At 38.3% G+C, this 17573-nt stretch overlaps 1 protein-coding gene across 1 annotated transcript in view; it reads left to right on the top strand.

The window, feature by feature from the left end:
* WDR36 (WD repeat domain 36) overlaps positions 1 to 15837 on the top strand; it is a 32699-nt gene extending 16862 nt beyond the window's left edge. The window contains exons 16-23 of the mRNA XM_064736155.1: positions 248 to 327; positions 3962 to 4069; positions 5786 to 5883; positions 6995 to 7137; positions 7488 to 7604; positions 7834 to 7915; positions 10042 to 10229; positions 11505 to 15837. Of these exons, the coding sequence (XP_064592225.1) occupies positions 248 to 327; positions 3962 to 4069; positions 5786 to 5883; positions 6995 to 7137; positions 7488 to 7604; positions 7834 to 7915; positions 10042 to 10229; positions 11505 to 11654 (966 nt within the window). The 3' untranslated portion in view covers positions 11655 to 15837. The remainder of the gene's footprint in view (positions 1 to 247; positions 328 to 3961; positions 4070 to 5785; positions 5884 to 6994; positions 7138 to 7487; positions 7605 to 7833; positions 7916 to 10041; positions 10230 to 11504) is intronic.
* Positions 15838 to 17573: the final 1736 nt, after the last annotated feature.

The following is a 17573-nucleotide window of genomic DNA, read 5'->3' as shown; positions in this document are numbered from 1 at the left end:
GTTTCTACCATGAATGAGGACTGAAGCACTGTGGCTAACAGTGAGATACACCTTGTGTTTTATGCTTGAGGCTGTTCTTAAAAAGCTTCTGGTTTTGTTCTTTCTTCACTTCTGATAGTGTTACTGTCAGTTTTGCCTTTTGGCCATACCATTTCACCTGGGTTTTAGGGAGCAGTCTGATCTTGGCAGGGCCTCCTGTGGGGACTGGCTTATTGGTTGTGCCATTAAATTGACTATTTTATTGTAGACTTTCAGTCCTGATGGTCGTTGGCTGATAACTTCATCAATGGATTGTTCCATTAAGACTTGGGACCTTCCCTCTGGATGGTGAGTAAATTTTAAAACATACAGCACAAGAAATAATCCCCGTTCTGATAAATGGCAGAAAGCTTTCTGGCTTGATCATCTATCACCAGATGTGACAGTTGAAGTTTCACATGGTAAAACAATTCTGCCCACTATTTTTATTGTATTCAGTGCTAGCAATGCATGTCTTTTTCTGGGTCTACAGAATAACACTGTCCTGAACATCTGTTGATGACACCTGGAGTTTCCATGTACTGTGAATGAGTGTGAATTTGTTCTTTGTCTGGAAGCAGCACTGTAATCAAAAGGGCAAGAGATTGCTTAAGGTGAATTGTGATGTGCTGAAGTGTTGACAGGATCAAAGAGTGGTTGGAGTTGGAAACAAAGATCCAGTCCAACTATCTTGATATGGAAAGGAACTTTTCTCTCTGGATCAGGTTACTCAGTGCCCCAGCTTAGCCTTGAGTACCTCTAGGGCTGGGCCATGCACTGGTTGTTTATGCAACCTGTTCCAGTGCTCAACCACCCTCATCGTAAGAAAATTCTGCCCTGCATCCCATCTAAACCCATGGCGTTTCAGTTCAAAGCTGCTGCCCCTTGTTCTGTCACCGCAGGCCTTGTTAAAAAGTCTCTCTGAGTCTTCCTTGTAAGCTCCCTTTAATATTGAGAGGCCACAAGGTTGTCTCCCCCAGGGCCTTATGTTCTCCAGGGTGAAGAACCCCACAGCTCTCTCATTTTCCTGATAGGAAATGTGTTCCAGGCCTTGAGTCATTTTCCTGGAGCTGCTCTAAGTTCATGTATCTTGTGCTGGGGGCCCCAGAGTTGGATGCAGTCAGTACTCCAGTTGGTTTTGTAAAGAGAAGCCTGTTTTCACTTACATTCATTTTAACAACACAACATAGCATTACATCAGTTATATTTTTCATTTGTTTGTACTTGCAACTGCCAAAAATACTCTCTTGTGACCCACCATGAGTAGTCTTCTCCCAGAATAAAGTTTGGCTGAGAAGTAGGCAAGTACACACAAGAAGTTCAGGAGCCCAGAAAAAAACAGGCTGAGAAATAACTTTGCGTTCTGCCAGTGCATTCTTTCAGCAGCATATCAGATAGTTTTGTTGTTTTTTTTTTTTTTTAATTTAAGGTAGTGCTGTGCAGTGTGCAGCTCTGATGGTTGTTCCTGGAGCTGAAAGGTTTCAGTTTGATTGATTAGTTTTGTTGACATGGTTTGGTAAATAATTTTGTATACTAATAGTTTTGTAAAAGTTCTCATTTTACTCCCAGAAGTGCATTGCATCTCAACAAACAATTGGGCTGTTCTTGCATGATGAGAGCCACTAAAATAGTCTAAAATAGGACAGGATGGATATCATGTGCCTTCTTCCTATGGATGGGAAGGAAATTAGCACCCTGGTCTTCATCTTTCTAACACTCTTTCCCTTGCAAAGTAATATGCCTACAAAAAATTGCAGCATTGACTAATATCAGTTTCTTCTGGTTTTCATTTCTTCAATAACCTAATACTTTACAATAAGAATCTATTTGTAATGTTTTTAAAAGCAGTCTGACAGTAGTTGTCTTTTACATGTAAAAAAAAATGAAATATTTTGTCTCTTATCTATAAAATTCTGGTCAAGCTGAAATCCAGGCAGGTAAATGACAAACCCTGGTTTTAATTGTAATTAGATTAAATTATTAATTGTATTTAGGTTAAATTATTTCTAGTGTGTAAAGGCAAGGCTTTCCCGTAACTATAGGCAGAGGAGTGTATTGAAAAAAAGGAACAACTTTTAATAAATGGCTTGATGCTTGCTTTATCTCTGTGACTCGAAAGTAGAGAAAGCATCTCTTGAACTGTGTATTCTAAAGCCTCAGCTTTGATAGTGTTTTTACAAAAATATGAAGAACCTGTTTCTATAATCCAGCATTACAAAAATTACCAACTGACTTTAATAATGGTCTGACATCTGTTAACTGGACATCTGTTTTTGCTTGGCAGTGGTGCTTAGCTGTCCATATGTAATGCAGTGCAGGTCTTCCTAGTGCATGTTTTTAATGCAGGGCTTTTTTAAAAGTGGGAAAAAATGATGACTTTGTGTACAGAAAGTTACAAACAGGAGCCCAGGCATTGTGCATATATTTCTTTCTGCTCTGCAGCTTGCACAGACAAATTGGGGAGTCAGGGGTATGAGTTGACTGTTCATGGATGAAGCAGTTGAGAAAAAACAGCTCAGGAGACCTGTTAAATGTGAGCTCAACATTATGCTTTCCACTGTCACAGTTTTGCAGTTAGGCAGGAGGCATAAAGGGAGATGCCTTCAGCCCCAAGGCAGGATTCGTTTAGCCTTTTGTGTAAAAAATACAAGTGTATCTTATTTCCTATAGTAGATGGATTGCTCCTTCCCACAAGCCAGTAATTTTAATCAGGATTTAAGTTCAGTAAGTAGAAAAACTTAATTTCTTGTTAAATTTGTTTTGGAGCTCTTTCTGGTTGATTTATTGAATAGAATTTCTCAGTTACAGGCAAGGATTGTCATAAAGAGATGGATTTGAAACTAAGAGAAAGTATCTAGGGTAAATTTTTTCTTGCCATTGTGCACTGTGTACAAAATGTATGTGATGAAAGTTTGGGATTTATGGGTTTAGTATTTATATATTTTATATTGAAAGTGATGAATGATTTTTCTCTTACCTGAGATTTGCAGCATCTGTTTAAGAAAATGCATAGGGAATACAACACTCCAGAGGAAAACTCTGGGGGAAAAAGGCTTTTACTTTCAACATGCTCTCTCAAGCCATCACAGGAGTGCTCAGTAACTAAGAAAATACATGCCTATAAGATTTTACATTTTAAAGTTCTGTGTTACATCAATATTTTTTCTATGGTTAGTGAACAGAACAGGGCTGTAGAGCTGTAAACAAGAACAAAGTATTCACGCTCTTTGTTTATTCTTTTTATTTCTCTTGGTGAACTGGTTGTCAAGGTAAACTTTAAGTTAAACTTTGACTTAAAATTTAAAGTAACTGAAATTTGTATTTCAGCAAGGGACAAGCAATGCTGTCAACCTGGGCTTGAGTGGAAGTCTGCTAGAGAGTGCATCATCCAGAAATTAAATGTCTCATTGTTAAAAAAATTGCATAATAACATGTTACTAGAATGTTATTATAGTTGTATTTTAACTTTGTTTTTACATGGTATTTTTCAATTTTCCGCAATCATGAAATGAATAATTAAGAAATGGTTTATCAGGCTGAAGATACAGTAATGCCAAAATTGATGCAGATAATCAAACTTCACATTGTGCAGTTCATATTTTATTTTAGAAACATTATCATTAGTATTAACTAGGTGTACATGGAGTGTGCTGAGAACAGGAATTGTCAGTCTGAGTAACTGGGGCTAAATGGAAATACAGAATTTATGGCCAGTAAAAATTTTGTGTTAGGCATAAGGAGTTGACTGCTTCATCACATATTCTCCAGGTGTAGATGTCTAAGGAGGCACCCGCTTTATCTGACTTTGAAGCATTTTGTAGAGACTTTGTTGCACAGTGCTGTTCACTTGCTTTGTTTATATAATATATTTGGATTTGTGTGCAGATAAACAAGTTTATTTTGCTGATAATTTCTCTGTTGTTTTTTTTTTTTTTCTTCATAGTCTCATAGATTGTTTTTTGGTAGACTCTGCAGCTGTGAGCCTTACTATGTCTCCTACAGGAGATTTTCTGGCTTCAGCACATGTGGATGATCTTGGAATTTATTTGTGGTGAGTATGTAATCTGTTTCTACTTAGACTTTAGGATGAGACAGAGTTCTTTTAATCACCTTTATTGCAAATAGAGAATTACCCTGTGAAGTATCATCTCCAGTGTTTTGTGTTCTATGGTTCTGATTAGGACAGGTGTTCTGTATTGCTCTGATTCCTAAGTCATGAAATTTCCACAGTTAAATTACTTATTCAGATAGTATAAACTATCTCTTTTTTTCTAAAGATTTCTTACTCTTAAGAGTTCCTGTTATGCCATTTGTAAAGTTTTCCTAGACTCCATTTCCCCCACTGCTTTGTTCAGATAGTGCTTCCTTCTGAAGTGCTTTTCTCGTCCTGCTGTCTGAGACTTCTGGGCAGTATATGAAAGTTGTGATTATTTTTCTTTATTAGTGATAAATGAGCACAGAAGTAAAATGTGGTTTTGTTCAGTTTCCTCCAGATACAACTTTAAAGCAAAGGACTGTTCAGGTCCAATACTGAAGTGACACACTGTTAAAACGGCTTGGGTCTTTTTTCCATTTAGCTGACAGATTATTTCAGGTTATATATGTTTGCTGTAGTTTTGTGTGAGGAGTGTTCAGTTGTTAGGCCTTCCTGTGGTTAAGTAAAAGTGCTTCCTTGTGAATAACAGCAGATGTTTTTACCTAGCCCTAGTTTATATTGACAAAAGAAGCAATTTGCCAGAATTATCTGTGTGCATCTTTCGAACCTGAAGAAAATCTGCTAAGAATTTTACCCTATAATCCTGTGAAAACAGGATGAATAATTTGTATTTGCATAATGTGTTCAGCCTGGAGAAGGCTCTGGGAGACCTCAGAGCCCCTTCCAGTGCCTAAGGGGGCTCCAGGAGAGCTGGGGAGGGGCTTTGGACAAAGGCCTAGTGTGGAAGGGGCTAGCAGCGGGCCTGTTAGCTAAAGGAGCAAGAAGTAAGAAGAAGAAGAAGCTGATAAGGAGCTTTCTCCAAGGCCGTAACCAAGGAGATCGAGAGAAGGAAGATAAGAGCATTCTGCAGCTGGACGAAGCGATTTTAGAAAGTTAGGTGGAGTCAGAGTAACTTTTCACCAATGGCATGATATTGAATTATTGTGGCCAATAGCTAAGGTAGAAGAAGGGTAAACAACTGGAAAGTGTATAAAAGATCAGCCATTTTCATTAATAAACTGTTGCCAAGTGTTACCAACTGAGACTACTTGTGGTCTCTGCTTTATGTCATGACCGCCTCGACTGCGACAGCCTAGAGTGACAAGAAAAGGGGGAATGGCTTCAAACTGAGGAAGGTAGATTCAGATCACACATTGTAAAGAAATGCTTGATTGTGAGGGTGGTGGAACACAGGCACAGGTAAATATTCTTTTTGGCCATCAGGACCAGGGCAGTTATTGCCCCTCTCCTGGGCGCTGTTGAGGTCACACTTCAAATTCTGTGCTTAGCTCTGGGCCCCCCACTTCAATAAGAACATTGAGGTCCTGCAGCCTATTATTATGTTCTTGGCAGTAATACTTGAACATAACACTTATGTTTCAGATGTTCAGGTGAGTCTATTGCCACACTTCATTTCCTGCTTATCTGGTAGATGAGGAGAGCTAATCTTGAATAGAGCCTGGTGAATTGCCATGCTGCAGCAATATTAGACTGCAGTATAAATTATGTCTGAAGTACTTGTTCCCATTCATCTGGAGATGGCTTTTAAAATGCCTGACTTATGTTTTTCAGGTCAAACCGTTCTCTGTATTCACTTGTGTCATTACGGCCCCTTCCTGCAGATTATGAACCATCTTTGGTGACACTCCCCAACACCTGCCCCATGCATGGTAACCCTCAGATGAAAGTGTGTTTTGTTTTTCCCTTGCAGTTTGCTCCCCTGCTTGTATCCCACAGATTCATTGTGGATATCTTGTTGGCAAGAGGATGGGGCTCAGCTGAGCTGGCATGTGCCTGTGCCCAGTGAAAGAAAGGCCTAAGTGGAATTTTTTGCTAAATTAATGGAAGCGATTGTGCGTCAGAAGTCCTCTAGATGGAGATCTTGTCTGCCCAAGTTTGAAATGCCTGCATTTCAGTCTCCATCTGGAGGAGAAGCACACCTAGCTGTTGGCCGCTAGAGCACGCCTTGTGGTGATGGCTGCTATAGCAAGCTCATACCTGCTCCATGTACTGAAACTGGGGAGACAGGAATTCATCCCAGAACTTTGAATATTTTTGTCCTGATTCCAGCTTTAATCCACTTTGTGTCTTCAGCAAGTGTAAAGTTCCTGCTTGGATGCTATGGGCTCTTAATGGGTTACATTCCTTTGTTGTTTCAGGCTTGTCTATTAGATTCATTGTTTTAGCCAAGTAATATTTTACAAAAAGAAAGGAAAGCAGACCTGTTTGGTCAAGATCACACAGGAAATTAAGAGAAAATCAAGTGACTGATACTATAACTTACCTTGTGGGACATTGTGCATTAATGTTGCGATTTTCTTCATTTTTATGTGCCACTCCAGTCATACCTATGAAGAGGTTGTGATGAGGTAGTGAATATGGTGCAAGGATCTAAATGCAAGGACTTCACAGCTTTATAATGTAGAATTAAAATTACTGTGTATATATTTATTCAGAAAGAACCAGAGATCACTGTCAAAATTTTGTTTTCTTTAAATCTGTAAACTGCTTTTATATAACTTCAGTCAAAGTGGACAAATCAGTCATTAGAAATTTGTTTATTAAATTCTACATCTTAGCTATAATATTTTAAAATTATTTAATATTTCATAAGGCTAATACAGACTGTTTCTGTAGCTTTTTAGCTCAGTGTTATGTTAGCACCTATATGTATAACTGTTATTCATTTGTTATTCAAAAATAAGTAAAAGTGTTGGGCTTGACTTTTTAAAAAATGAATGAGGAATATGAATGTTCATAAAAGATATCTGTTTCTGCAAGATGTGGATGTGTCAGGAGATGAAGAGCCATGTGATGAAATGATAGAATATGTCTCACCTGAGCAACTGGGAGAGCAGCTGGTGACCCTTTCCTTGTTACCAGAATCAAGGTGGAAAAATCTCCTCAACCTTGATATTATCAAGGTACTGAAACTGTGCAAAAAGCAACATACATCCATATATTTGCCCTGTTTCTATGAAATGCATGAAACTTGATCCTGCTTTTCAAGTGTTTTTCAAGATTTTGCATTAGAAGTGTATGTGGTGCTTTTCAGTTCCTGGGATTTGGGACAGGGGTTGTTTTTCTGCTAAATAATAATTTAAATAATAGTAGCTTCATAATTAGTGGTAAAAGATTTTACTTGTGTATTTACTTTTCAGTTAATCTTTAGAGTTTTCACAGTATTTTAAAAAGGAAACTCTTTATAAACAAAGTATTCCCACATGCTCTTACTATGATGATAATTATTTTAATTCAAATATCTAATTAACAGAAAAAAAATAAACCGAGAGAGCCACCAAAAGTTCCAAAATCAGCACCTTTCTTCATCCCAACACTTCCTGGTCTTATACCCCGATACATTCCACCAGAGGAGGAAAATGATACACAGGTAAAAACAAGAATCAATGTAATTGTATTTATATAGTGTATTTTAAAAGAAATCTCAAATGCTTTTTAATGTTGGGTTAAATCACTAGATTTTAAAGAACCAGTTTTAACTCACTGTATTACTGCTCTATTTCTCAAAGTCTTATTCTTTCAGTAGAAAAATAATGTGATTGAGTTGTAAAAATGTGTTTGCATATTCATGGACACACTGCTGTGCTTTTGTGGTCTAGTCAAAGGTGGTAAACCTTGGGATGCTGGCACAGAAATCTGATTTCTGCATTCATCTTGAAGAAGCCCTGAGCACCAATGAATGTAAGTTATTGAAATATTTCACTAAAAATGTTGATGCTGCTTTTATTTTGATACATACGTGATTTTTAATGTCAGAATTGTAACAGATGTGAGAAAAAAAAATACTCGTAGTACAGTATAATACCTAATACACAGATAGCTACACTAGAACAAAAATCCATTGTTACTGCAGATTGTAGCATGGAACCCAGTTCTGGCTAAAACCCTTATGGAGAAAGAGGAATGGGTTCCTTTTTCATTAACCTTTTTTGAAAACTGATTATACCACCCAGACAAGGTGCCATGCATTATTTCTGGGAAAAGGAAGGAAAGAAGGAAGGGATTGATTTGGAATAGACTTATTTGAAAAGGAATAGTGTGGTGATTCACTGAAACGTAAAAAGCATAGTGTGCCTAACAAGTTCTCCTTTCAAAGGTTACTTCACCAGGCAGTGAACTGACAGTGTTAATTCATTGCCCTGTATTTTAAAGCTTCAAAAGAAATAAATTATACAAAAATAAGGTGTTGGATTTCTTTGAAAATTCAGTTTATTTTGAAATTTAATCACTTAAACTACCAGTGGAATGCATCAGCTGTTTTTTATGTTTATCTTGTGATGCTACAGAATTATTGAAGCAGATTTTTTAAAATTATGCTAATATAGCCGATTTGGGAATGTAAATGGACAGTAGCTTGTCCACAAGCAGTTCTGTGGGGAATTCTTCTACCCCTGCTTAAACTCTCTTGAGATGACCAGCTTACTCAAGCAACTTAAAACTTTTTGTGTGCAGAACTTCATTATCTGTCACAAACAAGGTGTGTTCTTCTGCCTCACTTGTAGTACTTCGATTGACAGTGTTGTATTGAAGTGCCTCAGAGCCACTCAGAAGAGGTGAATGTTTAAAAGCCTCGTGGGGCTGGCTCTGCCAGTGAGCAAGTGCACACTGATGTGCTCGGACACGTGGGCCTGCCTCAGGCCGCGGCTGCTGCAGGGCCCCGACTCTGTGCCAGAGCCAGGGCGCCTGGTGATCCTGGCTGCTGGTGGGGAGCATGGCTCGCTGCGGGCTGGATTGCAGCCATCTCTTCTCAACATGACTGGGCCGTGCAAATAAAAGGAATCCTGCTCGAAACCATCCTGGTTTACTGTAGGGGTGGAAACAGGGCTTCACACCTCAGGTCAGGTGTGAAGATTGAGCTGGTCGCATTGAGCTGCAGCCTTTTCCGTGTTGTACATGTATCAACCTCACAACATGTTCCATGCTTTTTGTTTAATGTCATAAAAAAAACCTGTTTAATGCATCTGTTTAGTACTGTTAAAATCTGTTATATTCAAAACTAGCTAATGATGTTTTTTAGAATCAAATATTGATTTATACTACCTGAGGAATATTAACCAATGCCTAATACCACTAGTTATCATAAAGTTGGTCTTCTTAGCAAAAGAAATACTAATCACATATGTTTTAAAATATTATAACCATCAGTTGCATTTTTGCAACCAAACATATTTTTGCTGCTTCCTTTTTAAAGATGAAATAGATGAAATCCTCATAGGTCATCAGGTAGCACAGTAGAAGTCCTGAGAAGGAGCAATTATGAAGAGGAAGAAAGTTTGTAAATTGCAGGTATTTCTGCTGTGAAAAAGATTTTCCTGTAACACCCTCCAGGCATTCACTTAACAAAAGTAATAATTTGTTAGATGCAGCCAAAGGTCTCTAGTTTTGCTTATTGCCTAGTAAAAGTAGTGTTCTCCATCTTTCAGAGTATAGTCACAGTTAACAGCTCAAAATATCAAGTATGTACATTCTTTCTGCCAGGAGATGTTAAATGACAATGTTATGTGGTTAATTAGAAATTTTGTTTAACTTAGAAGACAGAAGAGGGGAAAAAGTGAACCAAATGCAAAGATGTTACTTATATTTTTCAATTACAAATGAAGTGCATCTGTAATTTTAGTGTGTGTTAGGACAGTAAATTAAAGACAGGGAGACATTTTGTTGAAAACAAAAAAAGTAAGGAAACAGTAAAAACTTGAAATTCATAGTCACTACTTAAGAATTTTAGAATAAGCCTGTCTTGTGAAGGATCTGTGAGATTCTGTTTTGCAGATGTTACTGATAATGTGTCCTCCAATGTTCTAACACAGATAAAGCTCCCCTTGACTTACTGAAAAGCTTGGGACCATCTAATATTGAGGTGGAGCTGCGGGGTCTGGCCCCTGAAGGTGGGGGCTCAATGGAGGTGATGCTGAGCTTTCTGAGAATGATTGGGATGATGCTGAACAAGAAGCACAACTTCGAACTTGCTCAGGCGTACCTGGCACTATTTTTAAAGGTAAAATTTTTCTTACTAAATTTATGTTAGTCCTATTAAAAATAACGGTTATACTAAAAAGGTATAAATTGTCTGTTAGAATTATCTGAGGTGATTTTGGTTGAGAATGGTTTTAAAATGTCTAACTGAATGTATTGGATGATGTGGCAGCTCATTTGGTGATAATCAAGAAAAACTTGCAAAACAAAAGATGTTGTGAAGAGGGCCCTGCCAGACAGGTTTTGTTCTTGTATTCCTTTCTTAGAATTGTTTTTGTGGGGTTTTTTTTGTAACATTCCTAACTTCTTAGTGGTTGTTAATTGTTAAGCTAAGGTATGTTACCATCTTAAATAAGCAAAGAATTTAATGCACAATGGTTGGGAAATAAATTAGACATTTTGTTGGATTTATCACTAGACTTTGTAAGCCTGACCTACTTTCCGTGGCAGTGGGCTACCTTTCTTGTGTTACCTGTTGATTATCAGAGAGCTAATGAACTTGTCCTAGGGTGTGTGTAAGTTTGTTACTCTACTGAAGCAGAGTAACAGTTACTCTTAGAGATAAAGTGGTTCTGCGGAAGATTGAAACCCTTCTGATGCACAAGTGTTTTAGATACTCTGATTTATGAAATAATGTGAAAGCACTTAATAGCAGCTTACTTGGAAAACACTGTTATAGACATTCAGACACATGTAATACCAGGGCATCCGCAGCTTCTCTGGGTAATGGGTTCCAGTGCCTCACCACATTCACAGTAAAGAATTTTGTCTATTATCCAGACTGAATCAACTATCTTTCAAATTAAAGCTCTGTCAAGGCTCCTGGATATTTATATTGTAGCCTGGAAAATAAATATTCCATCCATTAAGTGGTAATAATTGCAGCAAGTTCAGAAGGTTTCTCTTGTTTCTCTTTTAACAATGTTGCTGTTTGTGACAGCAACAAACAAAGACTAAAGAGGAGTTTGTGATGCAGGTCAGAAAGTGGAGAAAGTTACCCTCTAGGGAACTGTGTGATGAGAAAAGATTCAGCAGCCTTGCCAGAAGAGGATTTAGTAAAACTATAGCATATTTAAGACACTTTGCTGCCTTATCCCATCTAGAACATGAAAAATGGCTTGTAAAGATTAGCAAAAGGGGGGACCAGCATTGAATAGAGGAAATTAGTTGAAAGAAAAGAGTCCTTTCCCTATTTGGGACATTTCCTGAAAGCAAACTATTGGAATTGGATGGGGAAAACAGCCTTTTAATTTTTTAATCTGTATTTGTTTCACTAACTGCTTGTTTTCATTTTCAGTTACATCTTAAGATTCTCTCATCGGAGCCAAAACTCTTGGAAGAAATATCCAAATTGTCAATGCAACTTGAGGAAACTTGGGTGCACTTGCGGGGTCTCTTCAATCAGAGTCTGTGTGTTTTAACATACATGAAAAGTGCTTTGCTGTAAAATACTTCAGGGTTTTGTCTGCATAAGATTTCCCTCAGAGGAATAGTACAATTTATACCAAAAAATACTGGATTCCAAATATCATGCTGAGTCTTGGAATTGTAGAATCATTAAGATTGGAAAAGACCTCCAAGACCATCAGATCCAACGTTCTGCTGGATACCACCCTGTTCACTAAGCCATATCACTAAGTGCCAGACTGCTCATTTTTTGAATACTTCCAGGGATGGTGATCCCTCTTCCAGTGCTTCTTCTGGTGCTGTATTTTATACATCTACATATGGCAGAGTATTTTAGAACATGCACAACTGCCTATTTTTGTTCACTTCAGTTGGAGAAGAAATTGCTATGTGCAGCTAAAATATTTGTTGTGTTGGTCTGTGCTGACAGACATTTGGATTCAAGGCCCTGAGCAGCCTGGCCCTGTGGAAGGTGCCCCTGCTCATGGCAGGGGGTTGAAAGTAGATGATCTTTAAAGTTTCTTCCAACCCAAGCCATTCAATGATTCTCTGATTCTATGGCTACATAAAATGTAGTTCACCATGAAGAAATGATTTGCGGGAAAAAAAAAGAAATGGGAATGTTACTTCTGTGCAGAAGACCAAAAACTATATCTTTCTTAATAAAGTCACTGTTGATGCAAAAATAAAAAAAAAAGTCTGAATTGTTGACACTTTATAAACAATAATTTAAAGCAAATTAATCTAAAAATTGTGTTCCTCTGCAATTAGAGCACTTTTCTTAGAGTGGTTGTAAAAATAAGTTGTCTTCTCACTTTTGCAGACATTTATTTCTAAAGGCAAAGATTTCCAGCTGTACTAGCAATGATAGAACTTAAAAAAAATCCTAAAAACCAAAGCGCCAAACTAAACAAACAAAACCAGATTTTTGGGAGGTCCAGTTTCATATGAAAGTAATTTCTTAAGGAAAAGGAGAAAAGATTACTAGAAAAAAACTCGTTTTGAGAAATTTCTAATTTAATCAGATGGGTTTTTTTACAAATTGATATTTACATTTCAAACCATAACGTTTGGGCATTGTTTGGGACCTCATGAGTGAAACTATCTTGAACTTGGCTGCTTGAGAGTACTTCCTCCCAGCAGAAGAATCTCCTGAACAAGGCCTTTGCTGTATTTCACATGCTCTATGTACACAGACCAACAGAGTAACTAATATAAATATATGCAATTTCAATGAGTCAACTTGAAAGGTGGTTCATTGCATTTGATAGAAGACTGAAGCAATAGTGTGAGTCAGTTGTACTGTGTAGCTGTTTGGGTTTTTTTTAATGCCATCACGTTAAACCCCTTTTAGTCATGTGTACTGGAACAAATTATCTGCAGACATAGAATCATACAACAATAGAAGGGCTTGGCTTGAAAGGGACCTTAAAGATCATCCGCTTGCAACCCCCTGCCATGGGCAGGAACACCTTTCACTAGACCAGGTTGCTCAGGGCCCCATCCAGCCTAACTGGACACTTGCAGGGATGGGGCATCCACAGCTTCTCTTGGTCATGATGTCTCACCATTGTCACAGGGAAAAATTCCCTGTTCATGTCCAATTGGAACCTACTGTCCTTGAGTCTAAAGCTATCATGTGCACACGAGGTTTCTACAAGGTTTGCTACTGAGATTTAAGAAAATTCTTTGTAGCATAGAATTATTGGTTTCCGGTGGTATGGTTCTTGGCAGCCCATTGCTCCCAATTTACTGGATTGATCTGAAGTTGTCCAAAATACCTTAAATGTCAGTGTAATGAACGTCTCAGCTTGCAGATGTTACTCTAACTCCTTTAGAAGATCTTAGAGAATAATTTTCTGAATAAAGACACAATGTTCAAAGCTTGATAAGGCAGTATTTGCAGACCTGCCTCTGTGGGAGAAGGAAGCATGGATAAAGAACTTTCATGTTGGATCAGAGGAAGGGTCTGTCAAGCCCACTGTTCTGTCTCCAGCTGGAAGAAGGAAGATTGTGGTATAGCAGCCTGGTTGTGTATAAAGTGACTGTTTCTCAAGCATATCACAGCACCTTTCAGCAGACAGCAATTAGATCTCTGTGACCCAGCTGTAGCCTGACAGTTGTGTTTAATGTTCTGTGGCAGACCTTTTGTTCTCTGTGAGTTCATCTAATCTCTTTTAGAACCCATTTATCCTTCACAACATCCTGTAGTAATGGGGCCTACAATTTAATTAACAGGAATAATGTATTTCTGTTTATATACTCCAGACCTGCTATCTTCTAACATTGTATGTCTCTCCTTGAATGTGAGAAATATCAGCTGTGCTCTAGTCTTCATGCTTCCCAGACTTAGCCTCAGAGCAGTGGTGAAAGGGTTTCTGCTCATGAAGGACATACTTTATTTTGCTGAGTGCATGTCTGCAATTTCACTGACATCCAAGAACCCTTCTGGGCACAGATGTTTAAATCTGTATGTACAAGATTTGTCTACAAAACCTATTAGGATTGTAGAGTAGGGTTTTTTTTTGCCCTTCCATTTTCATGGTCTGCTTGATGTAGTCATAAGAAAAAAACTCTGCCAAACAGGCTATATTATTAGAACAGAAACATCAGGATAATTTTTGTGAGGTATGTATGTAGCTGTTGACATGATGTTTGCGGTCCTGTATGACCTCATTAAATGTGTTTAATGCAGTTTCTTCTATACCTACCTGTTTGAAGTCCACCTGGAGCACTTCAATAACTTCCTTCAGAATATAGTATGTAGATGTGAATGTTATCTCACCTTCTTTATTCTTGTCTTTTTCTCAACATGTCTACTCATCACTGCTATTTCAGGGGTGTTTTACTATTATTACAGCTGTAGAGTCTTCCACCAGTAGTTCTGATTGCTTCACGTTCTTGGTCTTTTATTTTGTCCTTTCTACCCCACATCAAAATGATAAACAACTGATAAACAAATGATAAAAATTCTTCAGAAATATAAAGTAATTTCCTCCTGTTAGTGGATGAAAGTAAATGTTTCACCTGCTATTTCCTGTATTATTCCTTCGCCTGAGGCATAAAGGACAGTATTTTAATATATTAGTGAAAAATTGTTGATTACAAGTGGCAATATGCATGGAAACTGAATTTGCTAATTTGGGCTTTGTTGCCCATAAGAACTCACACTAGCATGGTGCTTTTGTAATGTCATATGCAATGGGATGTGGAGAAATGCTAGATGGATGAAGGGATATTCATGTTAACTCTAGGTTCTCTTCCAAGCAGGGCAGCTACTGTGGATTTAACTATTGTTACACAATGCCAAGCCCATCTTAAGCTAGCTCTGAGTAGCAGCTTGCTGTTGAAATTCTCTGTTATGTGTGTGACACAGCACTCCTTCCAGCTTCCTCTCAAGCCTGTCCCCATCTCTGTTCCTGTGCTTTCCTTTTCACCATGATTTTCTCAGTTCTTGGTTCCTGAGTGCAGCTGCTGCTCTTAGCAACTCCTGCACATAGCAGTCCTGTCAAGTTAGGTTCTCTGTACTTGCACTCTTTTCTTTTGACTGTTATTTTTTCCAGACACATTTGGTATTCTTGGTTCTTTTGAGACTGGTAGCTGGACCTTGCTGCCTGAATTTGCTACTGGGTGGATTCAGATGCTGCACAGTGAATGTTGCTCTTCTCTGAACCATAAGAAGCCTTCAGTTTTAGTATTCTTTGTTTTCCTTTTTCATTCAAGTAAAAATAGAGGTATTATGAGGCATGCAAACATGAAGAGATGGTAGAAGGATACCAGTGTTTACATTGGCTACATTGTTCAGTAGCCAACCTATACCTCTGACTTGAACCACTCCAACATTTTGTACATTTCAAATTTAACTCTTCTTCAAGAAAAATATAAGATCTATCGGTGCAAGTTGTCATAACTGCAAGTCCTAGAGTAAGGACCCTGGAAGATACTCATTTGCATTCTCTGAATTAGAAAAGGCAGGGTGTTTGTTGGCATATTTGAACTCTGTTAATGTGCTCTGTTTTAAACTCCTGTGAAGGAGTTCAGCGTTGTTCAAGGATCACTATTATGTAAGTAGTTTACTGTGTTGTCTGTTGGCTTCAGCCTGTTGTCTGATATTTCCTGAGTAGTACATGTTAATCTTCCCAGCACATCACCATTTGTATCTTAAGAGCTATTTGTTTTATGAAAAATTATCTCTTAATAAAAGTAATTTACCTTTTTAGAGATGAGGAATCCAATCAGTGTCTTATTTGATGCCAGTGCAAGGACTGGCATCCTTTACTTTTTGATGTGTTTACAATATATGTTAGAGGAGACCAAAACGCTGTCATTACATGTCCTTAACCCCTGTGCTTTTCTTTTTGTGAAGCAGTGGTGAATTGAGGAAAGCAAAATGAAAGATAAAATAACCAAGATTTTTCTGTCCTGGCTGTTATGTCTTCTACTGTATGATTCTGTGTTCCCCAGAAGAATTAAATGAGATCTCTGATGCTTGTTGCACATCACAAAGCTTTGCTGTTTAATAGCAGTCTCTGAAAAATTACTTTCCTCCACTGATGTGTGGAGGAAACAGTTTCCTCACTGCTAGTTTGTGCAGTGAAACAGCTTATGTGGCTAAGTGGAATTGCATACTGCTTCCCTGAATATCCAGTGTGTTAAAAGATGTGCGGGCTCTATGACTATTAGATTATGAGTGTTTTAAGGGTCCTCACACTGAGGGATGAGATTAACTTCGGTGTTTTGCAGTTACCTGAAATCGCCCATAGAATAAGTCAGAATAAGGTAGAATAAAATACTTGCGGAATCCTCACTCAGTTGCTATTTTTGTAGAGACTGGAAATAAAAAGAAAATTCACCTACTGAACTTAAGTCCAGAGGGTTCCTTCACCTTTTTTGTTAGCCTGTAGCCAAGCTGATATTTGCCTTACAGTTACACAGCTGAAGTTCTATCACTGACTGTTTCTGAAGTTGCCCAATATTGGTCTCAGAATGAGACATGAATTTTGCAACTCAACCATTAGCACTCCAAACACTTTTTGAGCATTGTTCAGATTCATATGCCTCAAAAGGATTTTGGAAGTATAGCTCACTGAAAAACATAGCCATGACATTAATTTCTTACAACCAGTGATGTTCCTGCTGCTCTGGAACTGTTCCATCTTTTTGGCACAGCTGGAACTGAAAAGTCACCAGCCTGTTGTAATGCAACATGTCTCTTCCTGTCCTGTGGAGGAAAGGTGGAAGCCCAGGTAAAAAATATGTTTTCAGAGTGTGTCAGCTTACATATTTTGTTGAACATCAGGTTTGTTCGCTCAGGGTTGTGCAGCTGGTTGTTCTTCTCATTTGTGATTAACCTTTGTGTTTGCCCATTGGCTAGGGTTGATGAAAGGGTGAGGGATGAACTGCCCAGTTCTCTTTGAAGAATTACATTTCAACAGAATCAAGACAAATGTAAGCTATTTCAGCAGTGCTTACATCAGTGCTTAATTGAGATGGTTTATTCATGGTGCTAGAGTAAACAGCACCATCTGTACAGAAATCCCTGCAGCTCCCTTTGTGTTGGTGGGTGAGGATGACAACCCACTGGTGCATATGGAAAGGGCAGAAATACTTGATACTTGTTTTTTTCGTTCAGTCTCCACAGGCAAAGCCTGCTTCCGTTTTCAGTGTGTACCAGCATCCTCTCTGCAGGAATTGCCAGCAATTGAGTTTGAAACTCTACAGTGCAGAGCTCTGAAGTCACCTCATAACCAAGGGACTGCACAGGACTCGTGCATACATGCTGTCCAGTGTGACAGCATTGGCATCAAGGAGGTCCCTGACAACTGGGTTGAGGCTGTTGTGCCCATTTTTAACAGAGGTGAAGTGCAGAAGGGGGGGGCCTGTTGGCTCATCTAACTTCCCTCATTCTCCCAAAGAATCACGGAGCACATGCTGCATGTGCCTTTGGAATCCATCTCTA

Source organism: Zonotrichia leucophrys, chromosome Z (genome assembly GCF_028769735.1).
Source record: "Zonotrichia leucophrys gambelii isolate GWCS_2022_RI chromosome Z, RI_Zleu_2.0, whole genome shotgun sequence".
Classification (NCBI taxonomy): Eukaryota; Metazoa; Chordata; class Aves; order Passeriformes; family Passerellidae; genus Zonotrichia; species Zonotrichia leucophrys.
The sequence above is the reverse complement of the archived record's forward strand: the minus strand, read 5'-3'. Positions and strand labels throughout refer to the sequence as shown.